At 38.3% G+C, this 26057-nt stretch overlaps 2 protein-coding genes across 12 annotated transcripts in view; both read left to right on the top strand.

Annotated features, from left to right (window-relative positions):
- The window catches only part of gphnb (gephyrin b), a 98964-nt gene extending 93670 nt beyond the window's left edge, over nt 1-5294 (top strand). For 7 of the 11 annotated variants that reach the window (XM_015049510.1, XM_015049515.1, XM_015049516.1 and 4 more), the window contains 7 exons: nt 1010-1131; nt 1509-1611; nt 1813-1886; nt 2014-2081; nt 2203-2306; nt 3624-3720; nt 3974-5294. In XM_015049510.1, coding sequence (XP_014904996.1) covers nt 1010-1131; nt 1509-1611; nt 1813-1886; nt 2014-2081; nt 2203-2306; nt 3624-3720; nt 3974-4107 — 702 coding nt within the window. In that variant the 3' untranslated portion in view covers nt 4108-5294. The remainder of the gene's footprint in view (nt 1-1009; nt 1132-1508; nt 1612-1812; nt 1887-2013; nt 2082-2202; nt 2307-3623; nt 3721-3973) is intronic. The other 4 variants (XM_015049513.1, XM_015049521.1, XM_015049511.1 and 1 more) reach the window with 3 other exon arrangements.
- A 3454-nt stretch (nt 5295-8748) lies between these two features.
- LOC106957935 (MAGUK p55 subfamily member 5-A) lies at nt 8749-26007 on the top strand. The gene is made up of 14 exons (XM_015049523.1): nt 8749-8961; nt 11215-11673; nt 13167-13375; nt 15786-15863; nt 18639-18758; nt 18931-19092; nt 19526-19603; nt 19694-19877; nt 22246-22314; nt 22390-22461; nt 23003-23164; nt 23568-23770; nt 23892-24002; nt 24138-26007. Exons 2-14 carry the CDS (start codon nt 11346-11348, stop codon nt 24312-24314), a joined length of 1953 nt encoding a protein of 650 aa, XP_014905009.1. The 5' UTR covers nt 8749-8961; nt 11215-11345; the 3' UTR covers nt 24315-26007.
- The last annotated feature ends 50 nt before the right edge of the window (nt 26008-26057 follow it).

Consider the following 26057-nt stretch of genomic DNA (forward strand, 5'->3'; position numbering starts at 1 on the left):
TTAATGTCAGATTAATGAGCGAAATATTATAAGAGAGGCAGCTTGAAACGCCATCCTATTTTTAAAGCCCTACGTGCGACATGTTATGTGGGTGTTTCTGCAGGAGGGACTGGTGCACTTCTCACAAATACCATGAAGAAAGAGCATTAAGTGGAAACACTGAAGCAACGTTTCAAGACATTTGGCCCAAATGGATCTTCCAAATAGACAGTCGGCCTAATCATACTGCCAAAATAGTTACGATGTGTCTTAAGGTCTTGGAGTGGACGTCACAAAACTCTGATCTCAGTTCCATAGAAACTCTGTTGGCAAAGCCGGCATACAGATCTAATCCAGTTACCCCAGGTTTGAGGAGGAATGGGCCAAATTTCCAGTAAGAATGCCCAAAATGTTTGGCCCTGTAATACAGTTTAAAAGGTAATTCTGCAAAATACAATAGAATTTTTTTTTTTTTATTTCTGAATTTGAAGAGAGCAATATGTACACTTTTTCATTTATTACATTTCGGTCGTCCTTATTGTGTTAAAACGGGAAAACTTTAACTGATTAAATATCATACAGGGGTCTTGCTGATCTAATCTAAACAGACACTGTGTTCTACATAAAAAAAGATAAATCTTCTTTTTTTGTGTCTAACTTTCCATGTTTCATCATATCAGAACCAAATTATGTTATCTGCAGCTAATGTGTGTGTCCCAACAAGACTTGCAACTCTATGACTAGAGTGTAGAGTAATTCTCGTTATCCCATTACATATGACCATTGCAAACATATTATAATTTTATGTGAGACATTTTTCACCAGCTGTGGCATTTTATTCAGTCAGAACCTAATTATCTTTCACACACTGCAAATACTAAAGCATGCCTTTATGTTTGTAACCAAAAAGGATTCGCGGCAAGGGTCGTTAAATACTCCCCCTGTTAACTACTTGCTTCTTTATCCACTTTGTTAATTTCCATTACAAAACATGATCCCTGTCATGTTGTGCTGCATTGCTTCTTGGTAGCTGCTGAACCCAGAGGATGATCTCCATCCTGGGAAAATTAGGGACAGCAATCGTTCCACCCTGCTTGCCACGATCCAGGAACATGGCTACCCCACTATCAATCTGGGAATCGTTGGGGACAAGTAAGGTTCACATTAAGTCTGTGCCAGGCCTTCTTTCATAAAATACCCCTTAAATTTTTCCAGATTTTGTCAATTTATGTAAGTAAATGTTTAATTTTGATCCTGTGTGATAGACCAGCAAAAAGATGCATATAATTGTGAAGTTAAAGGAAGACAAAATTCGATAAGACAACATAAATAGCGATATGTCTAGTTATCTAAACCTCCTATCTTCTACCACATAGTTTAGAACATAAAAATATTCTGCAGTAATGCTGTAACATAATGAAATATAAAAGTAATATGCATTACAGATTTTTTTTTTTCCCATGTAACTTTATTTCTTTTCTCTGAAATAAATTGGTAGTTAATGCTTTTGTGTATGTTTTGTTTCTCTGTTTTATGCCTTGCAGCCCAGATGACCTTTTGAACGCTCTGAATGAAGGCATCAGCCGTGCTGATGTCATCATCACCTCAGGAGGAGTGTCCATGGGAGAGAAGGTACAGTTACATGAGGGGGTAATAATGCTGTTTTACTGACACCTAGTGGTAGACGGCGAGATAGCAGAAAAAAATTAAATTTCAGTAGTGGTTGGACATTTTTTATTTTTAAAGCACAGAGAATGACATTGGATTTCAATGTCATTTTTCAGTTTAAGAAATGGGCATTTTATAATTTTGCCTTTCAACTGTATTTTTCAGGATTACCTCAAGCAGGTGTTGGATATTGATCTTCATGCTCAGATCCATTTTGGTCGTGTTTTCATGAAACCAGGGTAAAGCAAACAGAATGTCATTAATTATTGAGACTGCTTAAATCATTTGTGTTCTTCGTAATTAATTTTTCTGCAATGACATTTGTCGTTTTATTGTGCTATTCGTTGTTTTTGGGGGGTTTTTCAGTCTCCCAACAACATTTGCCACCTTGGACATAGATGGTGCTCGCAAACTAATCTTTGCCCTCCCAGGTAGTGTGTGAAGTTGAGAGAAAGAGCGATTCTACCAGCCATGTGCACAGACTCGTTACTCAGATATTTTTCTTTGTGCTCTCTCCTCTCGTCCTCCTCCCTCTGTCCCGCCCGTCTGTCCTAGGAAATCCCGTGTCCGCTGTTGTCACCTGTAATCTTTTTGTCATCCCTGCTTTGAGGAAGATGCAGGGTATTTTGGACCCCAGGCCCACCATCATCAAAGCGAGGGTAGGACTCACAAAGCGTATAAGGGAAGCCAAAAAAAAAAAAAAAAAAAAAAAAAATCTCTTGGGTTTATTGCTGTGCTTTCAGTGTACAGGCATCAAACTGTAAAAAAATAAATAAATAAAAATCAATGTTTGCACAAAACTACTCAAGCCTTGCTGCATCTTAAATCAAGTAATTGTGTTTTCATCATCCTCTGGATGCATATTTATGACCACAACATTTTGCTGTGACTTGGCAAAGACACCAGCAACCCCAAGCCGTGATCCTCTGTCTTGAATATTCATAACCACAGAGTGGGTAAAAGAAATCACTAGAATATCATGCACCCAGAGCAGGCTAAGCTTATGTCCCCCCATCAAGCATTAACAAGTAAAGGATTTGGTTTCCTGCCATTATGGGCGCCATCCAGCATGCACCTCTACATCAATTGCAATTATAACGCAGTTAGAAATCAAGTTGAATATATTAGTGCCACTTTGTAAAGAAATTAATGGTCTTAAAGCATAGTTGCACTCGGGCAATTTTCCCAAGCAGATAGCATCAGATTTAGATTAAATCTTTACCCTTGCAAAACAGACTCAACGAGGCAACTATATTTTATTGACCTCTGGTCTGTTTTTTATCCATGTGGCATATTTTAGTGCCGTCTTCAGCTGTTCTTGTCTTGGCCAAGACACCTTGTAGATTACATTTTAGGTATATATATATTTTTTTTTAAATGAGCCAGGATGAGATTCCTCTGGCATAATAAGACACAAATAACAAAAAAAATATATCTTTAATCATAATAAAAATATATCAATATTGTTTTTGCACAGAAAATTAAAACAAGAATATATAACGTAATTGGTCTTTCTTAAATGGAAGCTGCTCCAAAATTATTAGAATACATTGATTCTTATTGGTGCAATTATGCTTTATTTTAATGTTGATATGGACTTTAGAATAAACAGTCATTGTCAAGGTTTTATTGTGCAGAATATTTATCATTTATCATTTATCGCTCTTTACTCAGCAACAGAAGTATAACAATTTAATATTAGCTGGTTAATTAATCTGTGACAGTTAAAAACTGAGACAATTCACACTGTTGGATTTGCACTAAATCCCGACATTTTATTTTTTGTCTGCGTCGTAAAGCTTGAGCATTGAATGAAAGCATTGGATTCTAGCAAACTGCCTAAAAAATACATTCCATAAGATAAAATAGAAAGCACTTTAAGAAAAATAGAGGAATTTTAAATTATGCACTACAAGTATCTGTTTGGAGGAGTTTAATAAAGTTTTAACTTTATTATACGTTTGTTTACTATTTAGTTGTCATGTGACGTGAAGCTGGACCCTCGTCCTGAATATCACCGCTGCATTTTGACGTGGCATCACCAGGAGCCTCTGCCTTGGGCACAGAGCACAGGTACAACAACGTAAAGCAGCAAAAAATTTATTTTGAAGAGCGACAGAAACGTTTCGGAAACAGAGAAACTACCTTGCCAGGGCTTAAAGTACTGACAAGTAAAGTAAAAGTAAAGTTAAGTGAAGTAAAAAGCCAAGGCAAACTCAAACTGTGCATCTTTTTTTGCTTTCTTTCAACAATGGCTTCCTTCTCGACCAGTGTAAACAACTAAATGTAAATAAGCACAAGCTCTCCGTTTGTGATCTCCTCCCAGGGAACCAGGTGAGCAGCAGACTGATGAGCATGCGCAGTGCCAACGGGCTCCTGATGCTACCTCCAAAAACAGAGCAATACGTGGAGCTGCACAAGGGCGAGGTGGTCGACGTCATGGTCATCGGACGGCTATGATGTCATCAGAGGGGGACGCCGGACGACGTCACATATAGCGAGCGTTGGAATGGGTGGTTCACGGTGCATGTCCACATATCATTGACTATTCTGTAATATGCAACGGCACAGCTAGTTTTTATTGATTTGGATAACGTTGAGGTATAGTCAACATCTTGATCACAACCTAGATACATATTTAAAAAAATTAATAATTTAAAAAGATTATAGTATTTCAAACAAAGAAAATATAACTTTTAATGAAAAAAAAATCTAATTATAAAGAGATTTATTCTGTAATATATTATTATGATTATTATTCTTATTATTATCATTATTCTTCTTATCATTATTATATTAAGGCAACTTTGTTCCTTTCATTGCAATTGCTTTGTGTGTTCAATGCTAGACCTTATCTATAGCAGTAGCATTTTAATAGACCGCTGTAGGTGCCTGCCAGGACAAAAAAATAAAATTATTATTTTCTCATCTTTAGTGGAAAAAAAAATCAGTTTTTTGAAAGTGAAGAAAACATGGAAAGCTCCAGATTTCCTACGGTGCTCAGTTTAGAGGAAAGAGGCTGCATATCAAGGCCACCTCCTCCTCTGAGGGCCCATCAAGGTGACACTTCTGTTTTTTCCCTCATTAGTATGCATCATAATGGCTTCACAAAGAGCTTTGCTTGTTGTTTATCTTGTGAGTCTTGTTTATGTGCGCAGTGCCAAATGCCTGGACAGGAAGGAGGCGATATCGGGAGGGTGAGGTGTGTGTGTGTGTGGGGTGGGTAGGAGGGTGGAGGGTGGGTTGGGGGTATTAGGGGCACACCCACGCCAGCCAGGCCCAGACCCTGAAGCTTCCTTATATTCACTTAAACTCCAAACCCCCACCAAGGTGACAAGCTGAACCGGGGAGAAATTATCATTTTTGGTTTTGTTTTTCTTTTTCTTTTTGATCAACTATTTAAGAAAAAAAGATTAAAGAAAAGAAACAGCTTCTTTAAGTGCTGACAGCCTTTTTAACCAACTTCACAAGAAATGTACAGAAAAAAGAAAAATAACCATATTGTACAGATATATGTGACCAGCACTCCTAAGGAAATTATTAAGCAATGAGGAGACATTGATCAACGCTGTACAATAACATTTTCTGTAATGATATGAAACTGATGAAAGAGACTAAGATAATAAAAATCCTTGATCATTATGTAAAAAAGGGTTCTTGTTGGCTTTCGTTTTTTAATAAAATATATCTATGGAAAATGTGGGAGGTTTTTGTCATTGGTGCCGAATGTTTTGCAGCTGATGCGCTTTGGGTTATCCAGCAGGAAGAGTCTAACAAAGATGCAATTGATCTTTAATGAAACTGGTAAAAAGGTATACATCTGAGAAAGCATATGTGACTGCAATAAGTGGTTGATTTCGAAGCAATCCTTCATGTTGCTCTATCAAAGAAAGAATGACGGTGCCAGGAGTACTTTCAATGGGAAATTAAAACCAAAGATAACACATAGTTAATGACATGAACAGCTTGGTCAATGATTCCAAGAAAGAGGTTAAAAACCACTGGCTAAGAGTATTTTCCATAGGATAGAAAAGCAAACAGAACACAGCGATAATGGCATCAATAACTTGATCAATGACTCTATTCTCGTACACAGTTGTGCACCAAAGCATTGAGTCTTGGCTACTTTATATAAAAAAGAAATGCCAAGAAAATGTAGTATGAATAAATACATCTATAACCACAACCAGGAAAGCTGCTACTGGACTAAAAGTACTTTCTTTTCTTTTTTTTTGAAAGAAAAACAAAGAACATGACGTGACTCCATCCCAGAAAGAAACGCAGCTAAACACAGAAGCACCTAGTTAAGAGAACATCCAGGAAAGTTAACCATAGTGACACTGGATACAGAGTACCTTCTATGTGGAAGCTTGACCAATGATTCCTTTCAAGAAAGTGACAGTTTAGAAACCCTAAGCCCAAACTACGTTCCGTGGTTGGAGAAGAGAAAAGAACATAGATTTAACGGGAGACATCGTTGTTCATTCATTGGCTAAAGCCCATATTCCTGCAGGAACCTTTTTGCTTCCATGTTGCAGAATTCAGCATGAAACCGAACAGGTCCCCAAGGGACATAAGCGAAGGGCAGGGCACACAAATGCATCAGAAGGCACATCAAACCTGTGGAGATCCTAACTGGAGCCATCCTGAATTTCAAGAAAACACTCAACTCAGTCCACAAATAGAGAAATGAAATACTGAGTGGCTGCAGTATCTGAGAAATAAAGATTGTTACCTTCTAAGCATAATATCCCAGTGCATTTTAACTAGTCTGAAGACAGCAATGCGCAGGGTGGTTTGAGAGAGGAGTGTTAATATCTGTTTTTGAACTGCCAGAAGACGTCAAAGCGCCAGGAAAACATCCTTGTAGTGAGAACATACAACCTCTTAGCTTGAAGTATCACCCAATACTTAAACCAGATGTAAACCTTTTTACGTTAAGATAAGAATCCTCTTTGGCTAAACTCTTAAGCTGAGATAATACTAGAGTGTTGATCCTGGTGTGAGCAAGTTGTGGCTGTGTGAAGGAATGTGTGTGAAAGGGACATTTTCCATCACTGCTCCCCGAGTCGGGATGGTGTTTTATGTGCCTGCCATTAAAGTGGTTGTTGTTTTGAAGGCTGCCTTATCAGAATTAAACCCTGATGCCATCTGTTACTTTGGCAGGCATGTAACATGCATATTAATAAGGAAGGCATACAAATGAGGGCCAGGATTAGTTTCAAGGCTTTTTAAAGTCGGCAAAAAGTGAAGGTTCACACACAGTTTTCAGTCTGATTCAGACTCCACCCATAACATGAGGTCAGCTCTAGACTGTAAGCAGTAATAGTTGTTGAAGTAAGAACATAGTCATCAGATGGCCCACAAACAGTCATTTGGAGCTTCACTGTCCCAATTATGTGTTCTTAGAACTGAATGGCTTACTTTTTAAGACAAGTTAATGGTACTGGCAGGATCAGACGGGTTACCACCTGTACGTGGAAAGGGTCTGTCAAAGGTAATGAACATGCAGCAAGTCCGTGTGTCTCGTATCAGCTTCTTGAGAAACATTGTACTGCCGACTTTGCAGAAGAGGATTTAATTGGAAGCCAGTAAGAGCAAACCTATATTGACCATAAGGAATGGAACTGTGGAAATTAATACTAGGGACCATCTTAGACCTTCCAACAGCAAACCACCCACAAAAGTAGTTCATAATTGTTTAGTAAAAAGAAAATTATGCATCTTTTTAAGTCAATAGTTGGTGGACTGTTCCTTTTAATTCTATAAATTTCTATTTATAATGCCATTTTGTAAAAAAATGTCTATTAAAGGAAGTCTAGCCAATTGTATTGAGCTTTCTATGTAATTAAATTCTCACTGTAGATAAGTTTGTCCGTTCAGTGTTGTTTATGGTTGGTGTCTTGCTGGAAGGTGAACCTCTCCTCCAATCTGAAGTCTTCGACAGCTGTTCTCTCAGAACTGTTCTGTATTTTCTGGATACATTCTCCCATCTACTCAGACCAAACTCTTTGCTCCTGGTAGGGTCTCCACAGTTTGCTATAGTTTTGATTACTGCTGTGCAGTCTTGGCTTTCATCTACAGGTAATGTTAGCCAGAACATTTGATTTTGGTCTCAGATAATGACAGCACCTTTTCCCATGTGTTTTGATGCGTTTTCCACATGCCTGATGCCAACCTTAAGAGGTTCTGTGAATAATTTTGCAAGTAATTTTCTTAAACATTGACTAAATTACATTTTTGTCTTTTTTTTTTTTTGCTGGATAGTAGATAATTGAGCTGCACTGAAATCAATAGCTATAAACCACATGAACCTTTCTTTTCAGAAAAGAAAGTATTTAAGAATCAAAAACTGGGAAGAATGAGTCTCGCAAGGAAAAGAGCTTGAAAGCAGAGCTGTCAGAAAAGATTATCCTAACAACAAAATGCAACTTAGGGAAAAGGCAGCTCTGGTCTTCTTCCATTTTTTTTTTTCACAAGAAGTGGCCTAAGATTAGACTATTTCACCTCACCTCTTCCTTGCAAGATTAAATGACGGCACATCCCATTAGGTGGAGATTGTTAATAATGTCATATGATGATGAATAAAAATGGGGTAAATGCAAGAGGATCAATAAGATGATGACAGTCAGAAATGAAGAGTAATACTTTTACACTACCAAGTGAACCAAGTCTTTATGTATTAAAGGAAACCATGTGTGTCTAATATTCTTGAATATACTGAGCAATTGAGATAAAAAGATAAATGAAGTGATGTGACTAGTTAAAACAGGCCTGAGGAAATTAATCTAACTGGTGAAATATTTCCTCAGTGAATATACATGCATATATTCACTTTTAATAAAAACTGTGTGCCGTGCCATGTATTATATTATATATTATATATTCAGGAGTGTTTGCTTTATCTAAGCATTTGCAATATAACTACCATATTTTTTATTTTTGTTTATGTTTAATTTTCTTCTCATATTTTTCAAAAGCGAAATTTTATGGTATGACGTATTTGTCACTTAAATTGTAATATCAATTCATTTTTTTTAACAAAGTTGGGTTATTACGTGGTTGACCTGGAGGAGGCGCTGTGGTGCTATAGTTGTTGCCAAGGAAACGACTCACAACAACCGGCGCAGCTCCACCAACGGCAGCAGCAGTCACAAATGTCCTGTTTGTACTCGTAGCTGTCGGACGCGTCTCGTTCAGACTGAGTAGGAAGTTGAGGAAGTTTTTCAGTTTATCTCTGCATGAATAAAGCTGGACAATTAAACAACGACTTTGTCTTACTGCAAGCTCAAGAAGTTCGCTGATATTCAGGAGGTGAGTAACCCAATCTTAAAACATCTTTACGGGACAACTGCCGTCCTGTCGTGCAGAGTTAGCGGGACAATGCTAGGTCTCCTCCGCTATGCTAGGTCCCACGTTGGCGCAGAAAAGTAAAAATAAATCTAAAGGCTTTTTATATGCTGCCCAAAACATAAGTTTACCTCAGGTGGTATTTTATAACAATTACTCCAACAAGCAACTAGTTGTTAAATCACAGAACAATTTCAGAAGAAGCAATATTACAAGAACAGAAAGTTTGTCACAAGAACTGGAAGGGTATAAAAGAGTATAAAAAACTGAAAATTATTGTGATGTCAAAGTTTAGTTTCTTCTCTCATAGTGATGATTGTTTAAACAGCCTACTTTTTAATATAATTAATAATATTATAGGTGATGTCAGTTATCTTTTTATAACTATTATTTTCTCCATCGATTTTAATTTCTATCCTCTGCTGGTATGTCATTCGGTTTCTTATTTACTTTATTTATGTTTTACTATGAGATTAACATTATTTACTAAATCAATTAAAACGTGTAACAGTGTTTTACAGAGATTGAAAGCAGACAGAAAGAAAAACTGGAGATGATTAAACAAAAAAAAAGACATTAACATAAAACAGATGAGTATACAGTTCTGTATTTTAGGAGGAAAACACTGGAAATTAGTATTCTAAAAAAATTATAAAAAGAGTAAGGGTAACAATTCCAAAAATAATCTAAAGTAATCACAAATATGATCAAATTAAGTACCTATAAATAGCTAAATAGCTTGTTTTGACATTTTTCCTGTTCTTGTGCATGTAAATAAGGTGAATATAAACTGAATTAATTTAGGAATTTAAATGTTTGTCATTTGATTCTGGTCTCAGATAATGAGAGCACCTTTTCCAATGTGTTTTGCCGTGTTTCCCACATGCCTGATGCCAAAGGCATGTGGGAAACGTGCCTTGATATGATATTTTAGTCTCATACAAGATTGAAATATGTAGTCTTGCACGAGGTCATGCAAACAGATTTTATTTACATTTTTATTTACATTTAAATTCTGCACAGGACTCATTGTTTTTGGCCCAAATTTTTCTTCGCAGTGTGTGTTTATGTCGGTGTCACATGTGCTACTCTTCTACCTTGGTGGATCTCTCTCTCTCTCTCTCTCTCTCCCCCTTTACATCATCCCTCCCAGGCCTTCTGTGGCCACCGAAATCCCAAGCTTAATTAAGCCCACGAGAACAGATGGCCTCCTGGCAGTCTCTGCTGTTTGTCAGCAGTACCTGGCCACGCTAAATACTGCTAAATGCCTCCGTAGGGGAGGGGTTTAGTAGACGCTGTGACAGACGTACCCGACGTTATTAGCTCTAAAGACGTGGTGTAAAATAAGGCCATTTAATTTTGGGGAATGTCAGTAATTTTGGCACACGAGCTAACCAATCACAAGATAATTCTGTTTTCTTCTTCTTTGCACAAATTGACCTAACGGACGCCTCACATCAAAGTGCCTTAGTCAGACTGTCAAATCCAGATTTGTGTGTAGTATCCCTCAAAATAGGCCCTAATCTATAAAAGCCACAACAGTGGTCAGCCAAGTAGTGATAACTACAATGTGGTGGAAAGTTGGGAACAAGCATGGCAAAACAAATGGCTATATAAGGCTACATAGGAGAGAGTTAAATGTGATGGAGGCCAGAAAGTACTGTCTGTTCTCACCATGATTACTGGACAAATAAGAGTAAACAGGAATAATACTTGATCTTAATTAGTTGTGGTACTTTATTCAAATTTTTGATCAAGTTAATTGGAGGGTCTGTAATTTAACCCCTACAGCACCAAAAGGAGCATCATTTTTGTTTATTGCTGTTGTGGACGTTGCTTGTGTGCCACAGGCGTACTATGAACACGTGAATGCAAAGATTTGGCTCGAGACTTTTGCAGGTATATAAAAATGTGATTAATTGCATTTAAAAACAATTACGTGTTAAAATTTAGTCAAAATTAACACATGCGCTTTTTAGGACATCAGCAGCATTCTAGAAAACATTGAATCCTCTTCAAACACAGTCGATATCTGCCCAACCATTCCTGTTTCTAAAAGTTTTCAATATCATGCTTAAGGTGGAGAGAGGATGTTGCAGCAGCCTTTTACAAATAAACCTTAGTTACTTACTTAGTAACGCATTCCTGAAGTTTCAGTCCGAGTGTGTTGTGTAAACTGTGTTCAAGAATAAATCTTTTTTTGTGTTTGTATCCCAGGAACAGAACAAGGGACAATATCCCACAATGGAGGTCTTGTGACTCTTAAGTTCAGCAGTAGTTCCCCATAAAGCTCCAGCAGACCTCAGGAAAGGCTGGGGTGGTTTGAACTGTACCCTGGTGCAACAGGGATGATTGCATCCCATACGAATGGTTATGTGCAAGAGGCCTCCGCTCCGGCCGTGAGCCACAGGGAGCGGGCTGTGGACTGTCCAGGGCAGGAAGGCAGCCTCAACAAATCCCCACACTGCAGCTCCCACATGGAGAGGATCCAGCATTACCAGGAGGAGCTGAGGAAGCGGCGGGAGGAGGAGGGCAAGGGGAGGCATGACATCGATCCCAACGCTTCGCTGAGGCTCAAGAAGCTGTCACAGAACCCAAAGATCGGCATTGACAATCCCACCTTCGAAGGGAAGGAAAAGGCTACCAATAAAGTGACCTGCCTAGATCCTGTGGTGGGTGAGTACCGACCCCCCCCCACTGCTCTGTTGAGATGTTTTCAAGAGGGTTGTAGAGGTTAAATGGAGGAAGGAAGGAAGGAAGGGTTGAAAGGAAAAGAGTCATGCAGGTCAGGGAAGAATAGAGGCTTTACAAAAACATCGGTGAAAACAAAAGGAGTCAAAAACAATAGCCAGTGAAAAGGCAGAGCAGAGGCGGGGTGTGTGTTTTATTGGCTATCTGAGAGTCCCACTCTTTTTTTTAAACTACATTGTTCTAGGACAATCAAGGATGGAGGAGTCATATATTTAGGAATATATGACTCCTCATATAGGCTGAGCCACTCCAATGCTTTTTTTTCATGAATGTCTCTTTAATAAGGCGATAATTTGATGAGAAGCAGCTTAGATTTCCACTGAATAATCAAGTCATTTAACAGCTAAACTTGTGTTTGTTTGTTTTTCAATTTAGTTAATTAAAAAAAAAGTTTTGACAGAATCTGGTGTAAATTCTAAAATTTATTCTAAAAACTTACTGGAAGAACATTCAACATATATTCAACTGTGTAAAGCAGTGGTGCCCAAAGTCAGTCCTCAACGGCCGGCTTCCTGCATGACGTTACACACGTTTTAGTTCTCTCCATGGTAGTAACAACCTTTTCAGCTTGTCAGTGTTCGTCTTAGGGCTTCTAATGAGCCATCATTTGATCCAGGTGCGTTTAATCAGGGAGAGAACAAAACATACAGCATGTCGGACCTCGAGGACCGACTTTGGGCACCACTGGTGTAAAGTCTTTTGAGCTTCTGAACTGGAAAATACTGACATAATAACCATCTAACTTTCTAGAAAACCATTTTCTTTGGAGATACACAGATCAGTTTTTTTTTCTCCTGTCTTTTACTGATTTACAGGCTTTTCTAACGTGCTACTTAAAATTTTGAAAAATCTCAGTTTTTTGGTTCCAACGACATTAACCCATAAAAGTAACAAGTCTGCTGCAGGTTCTGTCATAGAGATTCTACTTTTAAATCCAGAAGGAACACTGCCTGTGCTTGTTCATGACTTTTTTCTACTTTTTATTAAGCTGGAAAAAGTAAATGCTGATAATTGATGCCCTTGTAGACTGAAAATGGGGGAAGTTTCTGGTTGCCTCAAATTGAATAACAATGACACATGCTCATTTGATTGCTCAAACTGAAATAGGAGAGAACTGGCTAATTTCTATCTTTAGCTGATTGATCAATTCATCGGCAGTTTTAATTTGCTCTGACTCTCAAAGCAAACTCAAATAAACTTGCTTTGCTCCTAAAGTAGCTAATTTTAAAGCTAAAGTTTGTTAATTTTGCACTAAAGCTTTATCAGAAAACATGTGAGAAATGTTAGCTTGGATGTCACTATTATTTTACTTGTAGAAAATATTTGTATAGACACCTCGTTATTTCTGATTTTTTTTTGTGTTATTATTCTGTTTCTCCAAACATCATCTGGTTCCTTTCTCTGTACCTGTTTGTCAGAACTGGAGGAACTATTACAGGTTCTGAAGTGGGTCCAGCACAGCTTGAGTGACTCTCAGAGCCAGCAGGATGTGGAGGCGGTAACGCAACTCCTTGCTAAGGAGGAATTCAGGAATGCCTACACAATCTACAGCGTCCTGTCCCAGCAGACAAGCAGGATCAGTCCCACCTCACCTCTGACAGTGCAAGCACAGGATCTCTGCCAGGAGGTATTCAACTATCCATGTTGCAGATTTATTTAGGCTTTGCAATTCAATGTAACTAGGTTCAAAATATTGAATCACAATATGTTATATTTCTGTCTTGTCAGTTTTGTAGATTCTAAAAAGTTTTGGGTCTCAGCTGATGAAACGATTCTGCATCTGGTCTAGGACCTTTGACTTTGATGCTTTTTTTTGTGAGTGTGTCTACTAGCGAAAAAGTGACGCAAAAGAAGGAAAATAGGAAGAAAATTGGAGCCACATGGCAAGAACGAAGATATGTTTCACTGCGATTGCTGTCAGTTGCCGTTTTCTTTTCGGATTCCATCATTAGCACAGAAAATGACAGCGAAGTGAGCCATGCTGTATGGGAGATGTTCAAAAATAACCACAGCGCAGTTGTTGTTGAAAAACAGAAATCATGATGTGAGTTGTTGGGAGTAACACAGCAGATCCATGTTATGCTCCAGCTACATATGGCTATGTTGACACAGCAGGCCAGTGCCAAACAAATCGGATTTTTTGTTTTGTCCATATGCTTAATCCGACTTTTTATGGCAATCGGAACTTCCAAATTCATATTTTTTTTCAACCCGAAAAAATACTATGTGATGCTAAAACTGATACGTGTCCGATTGTTTTCAAAGAGTCTGCAGTCTGACCGGTGATATCAAGTTTTATTTGACTTTTACGTCATTGATGTGAGACATGTATCATAATTTTGCACCAGGAGAATCCAGATCGGATGTAAACAATTCCATAATTATGGAATTATGAATGACGTCTGTTCCACTGAGCCACATCACGTTACATTTGCGCCACTCCCGATTCTAACTTCACATCCAAACAAACTTCTCTACAGGACGTTGCTGTCGATGCTTTACAAAACGACATTTTCTCTCTATTAGCTTTGTTCGTCTTGTTATGATTTTGTGAGAATCCCGTCGGCTGCCATTGCTGAATAAAATTTAAAAGTGATCCATAGACGGCACTTGTAAGTCTGGAGGAAAAGTGTGGCATCTTGACATGAAAAATATGAATGACCAGTGGTAATTCGGAGTCTTCAACACAGCCAGCTTGGTTGGAGTTTATCTCCAGCTTCCAGCTAGACTTGTAGTAGTTTTGACTAAACAGTCTGTCATCCAGAGCAGTCAGCAGTGGTAGATGACTGTTAGCTCAGTCATCACAGGACTGATTTCAAGACAAACAGCTTACACACACATGCAGAGGCTAAGTATGAACTCACACATCAGACACAGAGTGTTTCAGCTGCAGTGAAACTAAACTAACTGCCTGCGTTCTGTGATACTCACACTGGCCATTTCATAAACTAATCTCCTAGCAGCCCTCTGTGCTGGCTGAGCAGTGGAGCACACCGCAGGACGAGGGCCAGGATCTGCGCAGCCAGAAAAAGAAACTCCAGCAGCTTACAGCAGGCCGGGCTGAGGTGCAGCTCTGCTGCTGGGGGAGGGAGAAATGCGTCACCTTGTTAGTGAGAGCTTTGATTAGTGTAATGGATGAACTAAGCTCTGAACAAGAGATGAAGAGGCCGAAGGGCAGAGTAAGAAAAGACCAATTTGCCTGACAACACAAGAACCGTGTGATCTAAAATAGAAACACGCAGCACAGTGGACAAATAAAAAACATCCCAGATCCACTGGACTCGCATCTAACGCTAAAAATGGTAAATAATATAATTCAGAAGGGATTGTAACATTAATATTTGCAGCATTCATACATGAACACACATGAACAAGAAGAATTGATGCATCTTTTTTTGTTTGTTTTGTTTATTCAAGAGAAAGATCCAGCTATGGTGCAGCTGGAATGTGGAAATTCTACTGTGAACTGTTAGAGTGTAGCCAAGTGAATAATCTGTGACTGCACATGTTCTTACAAAGCAGTGAGACAGACCTGTTTCCCACAAACGTTACCGGCACACGGCTAAAATGGCCAGGAATGGATGTTATTTTTTCTTTTTAATTTTGAATATTTGTCAATTGAATAAAGAATGTTAGGTAGGACCAATCAAATTAAACAAATGATGTGAGATCAATAGTTGGTGAAAAAAATAATAATATTTAGGTGGGATGTATGGAAGACTTCTCCTGCCAAAATTGGCAATAAGTAACAGTTGATAAAATAATTAATGTGTCAGATATTCTATCCAAATAAAATAATTTGCCCAACTTATTTGATTGTATATTGAGGCATTAATTAGTATTTGTTTATCATACTCAACAGTATTAATTTTACATTGCTACATTTATTATCCATTTTATTGCTAAAAAAAAAAATGACGTCAAAAACAGAAGAAGGGGAGAAAATGCAAAGAGGAAATATTAAAGAGAACAAATGAATTTCTGCTTAAAAAAGTGGCAGTGGCAGATTTATCTCACTGTACTGTGTCTTTGCTCAGGTCCAAAGGATCCTCCAGACAAGTCAACAAAAGGAGGGTTTGGAGCTCAGCGCGCTGCTTACCAATCCCCATCTCCAGGTCAGAGATCAGCAACCCTTTCTTGACATATAATACGATTAAAAGGCAACATAAGTGTGTCTCGCTCGTCTGCAGAGCCTCGTAGGCCAGCTCATTTATTTACTTAATATTCTAGTAATTAGACTGCTGGAAATATAATTAATGTTATACATGGCTGTCTCCAAAAGGGTAATTGTTTCTCCTGCACCTTCCACTGGGAAGGCAGAGGTCAGGGTTTCGCAATTTAACGTCTTGATGCCTGAAAGGCAGCTGTGAAGTTTTAAATGTCCTCTCCCTTCTTGTTCTTGACAAGTTCAGTGATGAGGTAATACTGCTTATCATCGTTTGGATGAAATTCATTCATGTGATCCAGAACATTTAAAGATATGGGATAATTATTTTGTATATTTGATTTGTACTGTTTGATTTCTTTTGTCACTCATAAATTATTTTGCTTGAGAGTTGATTGTAGTTAGTTTTAGAAAAGGCAAGTTCTGCAAAAGATGTTTTGCTAAGTTTTTCCTACTACTAAACGAAAATGCAACCTTTTTTTTTTTTTTTATCTTTGCAAAACCGTATCCATCCCCCAGATGTAGCTTTTCAAGAAAGGGGTGTTTTTTTGATAATAATTTAAATTGTTTGTTATTCTTTAAGTATGTGTTCCATGTTATAGTATTATATTTTGAATTGCAATACTATGATAACCAGATTTATGGCAATATTTTGTAGCTGTTTATAAAGTATCTGTGTCCTACTTCCTCATCTTCACTTGAGAGAAGCGCCCAGGTGTGTGCAGTTTGCATTGTTATAGCTTATCTGCATGAGGACTGGATTTACTTCTTTTTACCTACTCGTCAGGACGTGCCTGAAGTTGAACATTAAGAGCTTTAACTTTGCTGCAATCTGTTTAGTAAAGAATCCACAGTGAAATGTCTCATTTTGTTATTTGCAAAACTATGGAGAAATAAATTTCTACTCTTGATGCAACTTGCTGCATTAGTGCAATTAAACGTTTGGCATTGATCACAGAGTTGCCACACATTTTTTTTCTTTTTGGACTTCCCTTGTAATTTTGTTAATTTCAAATAGTATTTGACGTTTTGTAGTGGATTCGCAGCAGAATAAGCTTCAAAACTATACACAAAACATGAAAACTGCATATTTCTCTGCACCTTCTATGGGTTTCTAGGCAGTAACTAATAAACCAAAATGTAATCCATAGATGTTATTTATATAAAGTTATATTATATAGATATTGCTTACTACCTTTTGAAATTGAGATATTGAGCTCATTTTGCCATAACAGTTTCATTATTCTATAGCTTTAACTTAACCAGGTCGTGATAACAATATCAAAAAAAATTATTTTTGTCATTATTTCAAACTAAACTGAGCTAGAGATTGTTTGTTGTGCTGATAGTTATGCTGCCTCATTACATTAAGACAATAAAATCTAAAATTTATGTTGTGACAGCAGTTTGATCACATCTATGTAGCAAGATGACTTAATCTTGTTGATTGTATTTCTCATTTCAGTATGTGAGCTATATAACAATATATATTTTTACAATTTTTGTGGCACTATTTTCTTTTATTCGCTGTAATCAGACAAGAAATGTGCAGAGAGAAATCCGTATTATTGAGCCCGAATGACCAGTTGTCTCAAAGTTATGATATCTCAAGCACATATTGTCAACATTGCAAAAACAAGATTGCAACTTTGAATTGTTTCATTGGTTTTATTATATTATTTAAAAATACAAATTTGAGCTCGTTTCTCAATAATAACCAATTCCTTGGCTTATTTTTGTCATGATAACATTTTCTTTTTATTTTGTTGGGTTGATTTTCCATCAGTTTATTATCTCAAACTAATAGAAGTATCCCATTGGGTCATTGTGAGGATAAAGGACAATAAAACTGGGTGATGCTCAAGAACTACTACATGATAACCTGGTTACCTAAAATGTCCTGTGTAGGAGAAATAAAGTACCATTTTAAAACAACCGTCATCCGTTAGACAGCCAGGTGAGGAAAGTCCGCAGGTTGTAATGTTTAGGCTCAGCCAGTGAAGCACCAGAGGACAGATATTTGACCCATGTGACCGTGTGAACTGCCAACCTCCCAGTGTCCCATAAACCTGTCCACTGAGTCAGAAACACACAGCCAGCAGGGCGCTCTGGTGAGGTGTGAAACCCTCTCATGGCGTTGAAATTAGAACGCATTATGTCAGTTTCTTCAGGAAGCAGAAAATTTCATGAACAACGTCACATCTAAAATAGTTAGATGTGACCATTTTAGATGTCGCATCTAAAATAGAAGGGGTAGTTCTCCACTACCCCTTCCACTTCTCTTCTTTCCTTTGGTTTCTAAACCTGAAGCACCTCGTTTTTAAGCATATGAAATCACCGGTGTTCACTGATGTGTGGTGTTGCCTTTTGACTCCTATGCTGAGGATGATTAAGACGGATTGTGCGTACGCCTAAACTTAGCCTGCATCTGCTCTCTCTGTGTCCCTCTGCTGCAAGACAAAGAAACTGCGTAATTTTCTGTGACGTGTATTAATTGTGCTGCACAAAAAAGTGTGTCACATTAAATAACCTAAAAGCGCAATCTCTGTCCCGATCTTGGCTTGGAGAGCTTTGTATAAAAAGGATGGCGAGGGTTGAGGTTGAATTGAATCACTCCTTTAAACTTCCTGCAGCTTGTGTGACGACTGCTTTTAAAGCTGGCTTCTGACTTTTCTTATATTTTAAAGGGAACCTTTCATTGTCTGTCTGTGTGTTCGTATGGCAGGCACTGATGCAAGCTCATGACAGCGTAGCGGTGCAGGAAATCGCAGAGGAAAGCGTGACCCAGTACCTCGGAGAGACAGTTAAATTAGTGCGGCTGCAGAAGGCCAGAGACACTCCACTGGTGAGACATGATGTGTTTGAGTTCCTGTTACTGTCTGGCTTTTGAGCTTTTATTTCCTTAGTGCCCTGTACTGTATCTGTCAAACGTTTGCTGTGCGTCCGTTCTGTTTTGAACGGAGTAATCAATTAGTGTCCTCTAACAGCAGTTTTGTGATCGGATGTGTTGCTGTCAGGGTGCAACAGTGCGTAATGACATGGACAACGTGGTGGTGAGCCGTGTAGTGAAAGGCGGCGCAGCAGAACGGAGCGGACTCCTCAGTGAGGGAGACGAGATCCTGGAGATCAACGGCATTCCTATTCGTGGAAAACACATCAACGAAGTGCACGACTTACTGGTAACCATTACTGTCAGACTGACGTCAAGTAACAAGCACTTTTCTCCTACTTCAGTCCATGGAATCATTAAAAGCACTCGCAAGTCAAGTCCAGTTTATTCATTTAGCACATTTCGGCAACAAGATGACTAAAGATAAACAAATGGATGAGTTTTCCTATATCTTTATAAGACACTAGACCTTTAATTCTGGAAATGTTCTTCAAGTGATGGAAGACTGACTTTGTAATTGTCTTTATGTGTCTTTGAAAGTTCAAGTCTGAGACCATCACTACACCCAGATCATTCACACATTACAATGCCATTTTTAACCCACCTAAAAAAAATACAACCACTAACCTCTCCATGACATCAACATGACAAATGTGAGACATTTTATGGGCGTGAATACTATAAAGTTGTGCATCACTCAATCATCTTTATGCTCTCAACAGCAAGAAATGCAGGGAACTCTGACCTTCCTCCTCATCCCGAGCTCTCACAATAAACCTGCTCCCCACAGACAAACTGTGGTAAGTCTATTAAGATGAGAGAGTGTGCGTGAGAACTGTCGCTGGCATGCAAACAAACACTAAACTTGTTGTTGTAAACCGTCTCCTCAGCTGCATGTGCGCGCTTACTTTGACTACGATCCCTCTGATGACCCCTTCGTGCCATGTCGGGAGCTGGGTCTGTCCTTCCAGAAAGGAGATATACTCCATGTCATTAGCCAGGATGACCCCAACTGGTGGCAGGCCTACAGGGATGGAGACGAGGACAACCAGCCTCTGGCTGGCCTCATCCCTGGTAATCTCTCTGTGGCATTCTTCATAAGAAATAATAATTAAAAAAAAAACGACAACAGAAATAAACATGTTTTTTTTTTTTAGTTAACAAGGTCATATTCATTGTTTAGTATTTCAATAATAACAAATTTAAATTCTCAGGATTGAATAATTCCATGATATTGGTGAAAAAGTATTAGTTCCACTGGAAGTTTATGTATAGCAAGATATTTTTCCCAAGTTACAAGTTCTATAATCTGACAGTGGAACTAGAACGTTATGAATATTGAGAAATTATTTACTTAAAAAAAACAAAGTTATTTATAAGTTTTGTCTACCTTCAAGTGTACTAAGATATTTGCACTAGAAACTAGACCAAAAATACTTGGTACTTGGTGTAAAAAATAAAATAAAATTTCTTTTTTTTTTTTTTTTTTTTGCAATGGAGAGTGCTTGACAATCATGACAATCACCTGGCAGTGCGAGTGCTGCTTTGACCTTGATCCTCCGACCAGATGATGAAACGGTTGTATGGAATTATGACAAGTTAGCTTGACGCTAGTGCCAAAGTAAAAAGAGGAATAACATCACATCTAACTCTCGCGTAGTAAACTAGGGTACCGATAAAAGCTCTTTTGGATGCTAGTAGGCTGTACATTTCCGCATGTCTTCATATTTATCCTCCTGCTCGTGTAAATATGCTAATAAAGCTCAGAGGGAAAAACAGAGATTGTTTAAGAGAGTGTGTTTAGCAGGGAGAAATACATGAAACATGATTAGCTTTTATTAGATCAGTGTCGCACAGGTGGTTTGCTGTGAACCTAATAGGATAGTGGAGATCTCTCTGTCTGTAGGCGTGTAAAGACAAGATGTTAACTTAGGGCACCTTTAGCAACACAGGATAATGTGTTCAGTGAAAAACTGGTCTTTGCCTTTTTGTCAGGGAACCATGTTGGTTAGTTTGTAAAGTACTGGTACAAATTACTGGAGTAAACTTGCCTTTTAAAAGTTGTGCTTAAGTGGGCGATTTCTAAAGTACCACAATTGAAATAAAATAGATATAATGTCTACAAATACATTCTAATAGCTCAATACATGAGCTGCAAATGACAGATTGTTTTAGAGTATTGGTTATTCACTCCAAATGAGAGACAAATGGTTAACCTGGCTCTTCTTTCCTGGAAAGATTTGTCTACCATCTGTCGCATCCAGCAGATTAAAACAAACACCTAGGAATTAATTGTAATTGCACTCTGACCCAGACACTGTTGGGGGTCTAAGTAAACAAAGTTCAGTGCTAAAAATGGAAAGTTCACCATCTTTTGTTTTCGTTTCTTTACTTGGACGTTCAGAAAGTACAAACCGGAGCCTTCCAAACAACTTGTAATGTTAGCTTGTTCACTTTCAGTGCAGTGTTTTCCAAAGTTATTCATACCCCTTCAGTTTTTCACATTACAGTCACAAACTTTTATTGGGATTTTATGTACTAGACTAGAATAAACTTTGTGCGTAATTGTGAAGGGAAAGAGGAATGTTCATTGTTCAAAATATAAAACATGGCACTGTTTGTTGCTGCGCCTAGCAATTATTTTAGTATTCAATTATTATATCAATTAATATGATTTTTTTTTAATTGGTTGCAAATTTCTGAAGATTTTTCTTCAGATTTTTCTTTGACCATGTTACCATTAGAAATGTGTTAAAACAAATAATTCAATTGCTTTTTAAAATAAGAAAATACACATTTTAATGCCTAAAATGCAATAAAGTAACATTCCTTTAGTGAATTTGAACCAGGTGAAGCTAAAACTAAAACACTTGAGGCTAAAACACTTGAGGAGCTTTGGGTGGAAAATTTAAAAACAATATGACTGTAGTAAACATAGTGGTGTCAGCATCATGATGTGGGGTTGTTTATCTTCAGCAGAAATGTGGAAGCTGATAGGAAGATGGGCAATCCTATTAGAAACTCTGTTAGAGGGTGCAATAAGCTTGGGACTGGGCAACACTTCACTATCAACAACATTAAATGGGCTAGAATGGACCAGTCAAAGTTTACAGATTTACAGGACTTGATTAATGCTCAATGTATGTCCAGTTTGAGGGTAATTTTTTCTAGCAGAAGCTTCACTTTCCAGACAGTTAAAGCTGGTAGTGATATGTTTTACATTTTTGGCAAAAGAAAAAAAAGAGAAAAAAAGGAAAACGTAAACCTTTCTCCTTCCATGTCACAATTATGCAAAGCTCTGTGTTGGTTTACGAAATAAAACAAAAACAATGAAGGTTTGTAGCCTTTGCGAGGATGTGGGAAAAATTCAAGATGTATGAATAACTTTTCCAAATTCACTGGATATTTAGTTTCTGTGGATTTCTTTCTTGTCTTACTTCAGGTAAAAGTTTCCAGCAACAGAGAGAGAGTTTAAAGAAAACGACGCCAGACAAAAGTCGAGAGCAGCAAGGTAACAACTGCAAACGTAAACATTTCCAGCAATCCAACAATGTGAAACGAAAATGTGCGTTCTTATCCGCGTTAGGGAAGATTTGGTGTTCAAAGAAAAGCAAGAAACTGAGAAGAAGGAACACATCGACCTTGACCAGAAACACTGGTAAGACGTCCTTCATTTCTTTCAGCGGTTTGAGGCGTGAGCTCGCTTGGGACCGAGCGCTGTCTGCACATTTAGCTCACTATCAGTCCTCATTAAGCGCATATAAAAAAGGGTTTCAGCTCTGGGCAGCAGCCAAACATCCACCGCTTTTAGCATTACGCCCACACATAAGCTGAAGTTGACACACCTCGTCTTTCTTACAGCAGCTTGTCCAGACTTGTCGTGTCACAAGTCAGATTAGACTTGCCTTCACAGACCGGATCAGCGGGAGCTTAAATGCCTTCGAGAGACGTGCAGTTTTAGGGTTCACACACACACCTGAAGTTGCTCATCTTTAAATAGAACACTTTCATTGAATAACAATATTGTAAACAATGTGATCTTTTTTCTTTTTCTTTTTTGTTTACCTTTACTCTGTTGTGTTTTTCCCGCCATCAGCAAAGAGGGTCAAGGTTGAAAGTAGCTGCAGAGCAGAGGGGGGTTAGAAGGTGCATGTTGGGTCAGTGGTGCTTCTGTAAGCCTTCCTGAAATGTCTCCCCAGACTACGATGATGTCCTGACCTATGAGGAAATGTCCCTGTACCACCAGCCCGCTAATCGGAAACGCCCCGTAGCTCTGGTCGGCCCGGCCAACAGCGGCCACGACGAGCTGCGGCGGAGACTTTTGTCCCTCGAGCCGGACAAATTTGCCGTTGCTGTTCCACGTAAGTCCACGCTCAGACGGACAGTTTTCTCTGATTTCAGAGGATAAACGTAACGCACAAGCAAGAAAAAAAACTAAACAAAAACAAGATTTAGTGTTGAAGCTTATTGTGTTCCTATAAAGTTTGGAAAACGTCTGGAATGCATGGGATTAGATTTCAGTATTTTCCAGGTCTGGATAAGTATGAAGAAAAAGAAGAAAATACGTCTTTACTACCTATTCCCTTTCTGGGTTTTGTTTCCGCTCATCCTCCTTGCTTCTTTCCTTCCTTCACTCTTTCTATCTCCTTTCTTTCTTTGTATCCTTCTTAATTCTTTTCTTAGGACAGAGATCTGAAAAGCTGAGCCTGGAAAAGTCTGGAACCACTTTTAATTTTGACACATCTCTCACTTTTTAACTCTTAGACACAACCAGAAGCCCAAGGATACATGAGCGTAATGGACGCGAGTACCACTTTGTCAGTCGCTCCTCCTTCGAGGCCGATTTGGCGGCAGGGAAGTTCATCGAATCAGGGGAGTACGAGAAGAACCTGTACGGCACCAGCACCGACTCCGTCCGACACGTCGTCAACTCCGGACGCATCTGTCTGCTCTGCCTTCACACAAGGGTGAATGTTTGTTTCTAATGTAGCAATCACTGTTGCGTGTCACGATAGCTTCATACATTTCAAATCTGTGTGTTTTAGTAAGATCTAATCTAATATTCTCTGCCTTAATTTTCCCTCCCAGTCTTTGCGAGTGCTGAGGTCGTCCAACCTCAAGCCATACGTCGTCTTCATTGCTCCTCCTTCTCAAGAGCGACTACGCACCCTGCTGGCCACAGAGGGGAAAACACTAAAAGTAAGCTGACCTTCACACACTTATGCCTGGTTGCCTCTGGAGGCCATTATCAGAGCAGAAAAAGTGAAAATCTCATGCACACTTTCAACGTTCGTGCCAGTCGTTTGAAGTGTCACTTCTGACATCTTTTCCCAGCCGGAGGAGTTGAAGGAGGTCACTGAAAAAGCCCGCGAGATGGAGATGAATTACAGCCACTTCTTCGACGCGACCGTCGTAAACTTTGATCCAGACCAGGCGTTCCAGGAGCTCCGGAGATTAGTGGACAAACTGGACACCGAGCCGCAGTGGGTGCCGTCGTCTTGGCTCTGCTAAGACGACGAGTCTCAGACACGACGAGTCTCAGGGAACGAGAAGGTAAAGAGGAGACGGACAGTATTACAGTGACACTGAATTTTCACTTGCACATTTTTTTTTTCCATTTTTGGAGCTTAATTGTTACGGGATGCTGCAGAGACAAGACACTGTTCTATTTGATGTTTGTCTTTTGTAGATTGTTTTCTTCTATTTTTCTGATGGCTGTTCAAGGTCTTAGTTTTATGCAAAATCTTTTGTTTTCCAGATAGATTCATTTCTATGCTATTTCTTTGACTTATTTATAATTGTAAATATATATTCTTTAGACAGAGAGATGAAATATTTTACTGTTACGCCAGGAATTGCACATTTGACACGTTTTTAAAGGCATTCTGGTGAAACATCGAGCCAAAACATCATCAGGCAAAGAACTGAGTAGAAACAGATTCATTGGATTTAGTGTGAAGTCTCCCACCTGCTGTTGATGTATCAGTATTGTGTCTCACATGCCTTACAAAGGTACTTATACTTCTTGAGCTTTTTATCATCTTGTCACATTTCACGTTAAATGTCAAGTAACTTCCTTGGATTTCATGCCGCAGATTCTCAATTGTATTTGGGTCTGCATACGTTAAATTAAAGTAAGGCTGCAACTAACAGTTATTTTAGTAATTGATTATTCTATCGATTATGCTGACGATAAATCTAATAAAAAAATTGGCATATTCTGCTGATTTTCCTTGTAACCACTTAAACCTTTTAATGCAATATTAGACATTTTACTGCAAAAACCCCTAAGATTTCAACTAATTTTTAGAATAAGAAAATAAACATTTTATTGCCTAAAATGCAGCATTCCTTCAGAGAATGTGAACCGGGTGAAACTAAGACTATGCCATTCAAAGAGTTCTGGATAAATCAGACAAAGATTTTTTTTATCTTCATTGCAAAATCTATATTTCTTTTATATAATTTTGGCTTAATTACTGCTCTCTTTTTTCCAGTTAATAGCATTTTTTTAAGTTTGTATATTAATTAAACAAGTAATCAATTACTAAATTAGTTGACTATTATTTCGGTAAACGATTCATCACAATTATTCCGATTAATGGGTTCATCCCTAATCAAACATTCTGTGGTATCTTTGACTGCATGTTTAAAGCTTTTTTTTTCCGTCTTGGAAGGTGAACCTGCTCCTCAGCCTGTACCAGGTTGTCCTTCGGGACCGAGTTCTATTTAGCGGCTGGTCCAGCTAAATAAAATCACTCCCACATCATAATGCTGCCGCACTCATGCTTACCATAACAACAGTGTGTGGTGTTAGTTTTCTACCAGACGCAGCAATTTCTCTGTAGCCCAAAAACTTCTGTTTTGATCTGAGCTGACCAGAGAAAAGTCGTCTCAATCCTAAAGGGAACGCTTTAAAACAAGAGTTCCCCTTGTGATGCATAAGATCTCAGTGAGATACATTGATGTGTGTGGTAACGTGACAAAATATAAAGTTGAATTAGTATAAATGCATTTGCATGGCACCATATACTTTTAATAGTGCCCAACTGCATTATCTGTGTAATGCTGCGTATTATTGTTGAGATGCTCTTCATCAGTATTGTACAATCGTGACTTAATATTATTGAATCTTTAAAAAAAATGGAGTAATTCTTAAGCACAACTTTTTAAAAGTGTTAATAAATTAAGATTTGAAAAGATATTTTGTTGTATTTTTTATTCTTCTAAGCGAAATGTGCAGAACTCAGAGCA

Source organism: Poecilia latipinna, unplaced genomic scaffold (assembly GCF_001443285.1).
Source record: "Poecilia latipinna isolate Pla-1442-1.1 unplaced genomic scaffold, P_latipinna-1.0 Scaffold950, whole genome shotgun sequence".
Lineage (NCBI taxonomy): Eukaryota > Metazoa > Chordata > Actinopteri > Cyprinodontiformes > Poeciliidae > Poecilia > Poecilia latipinna.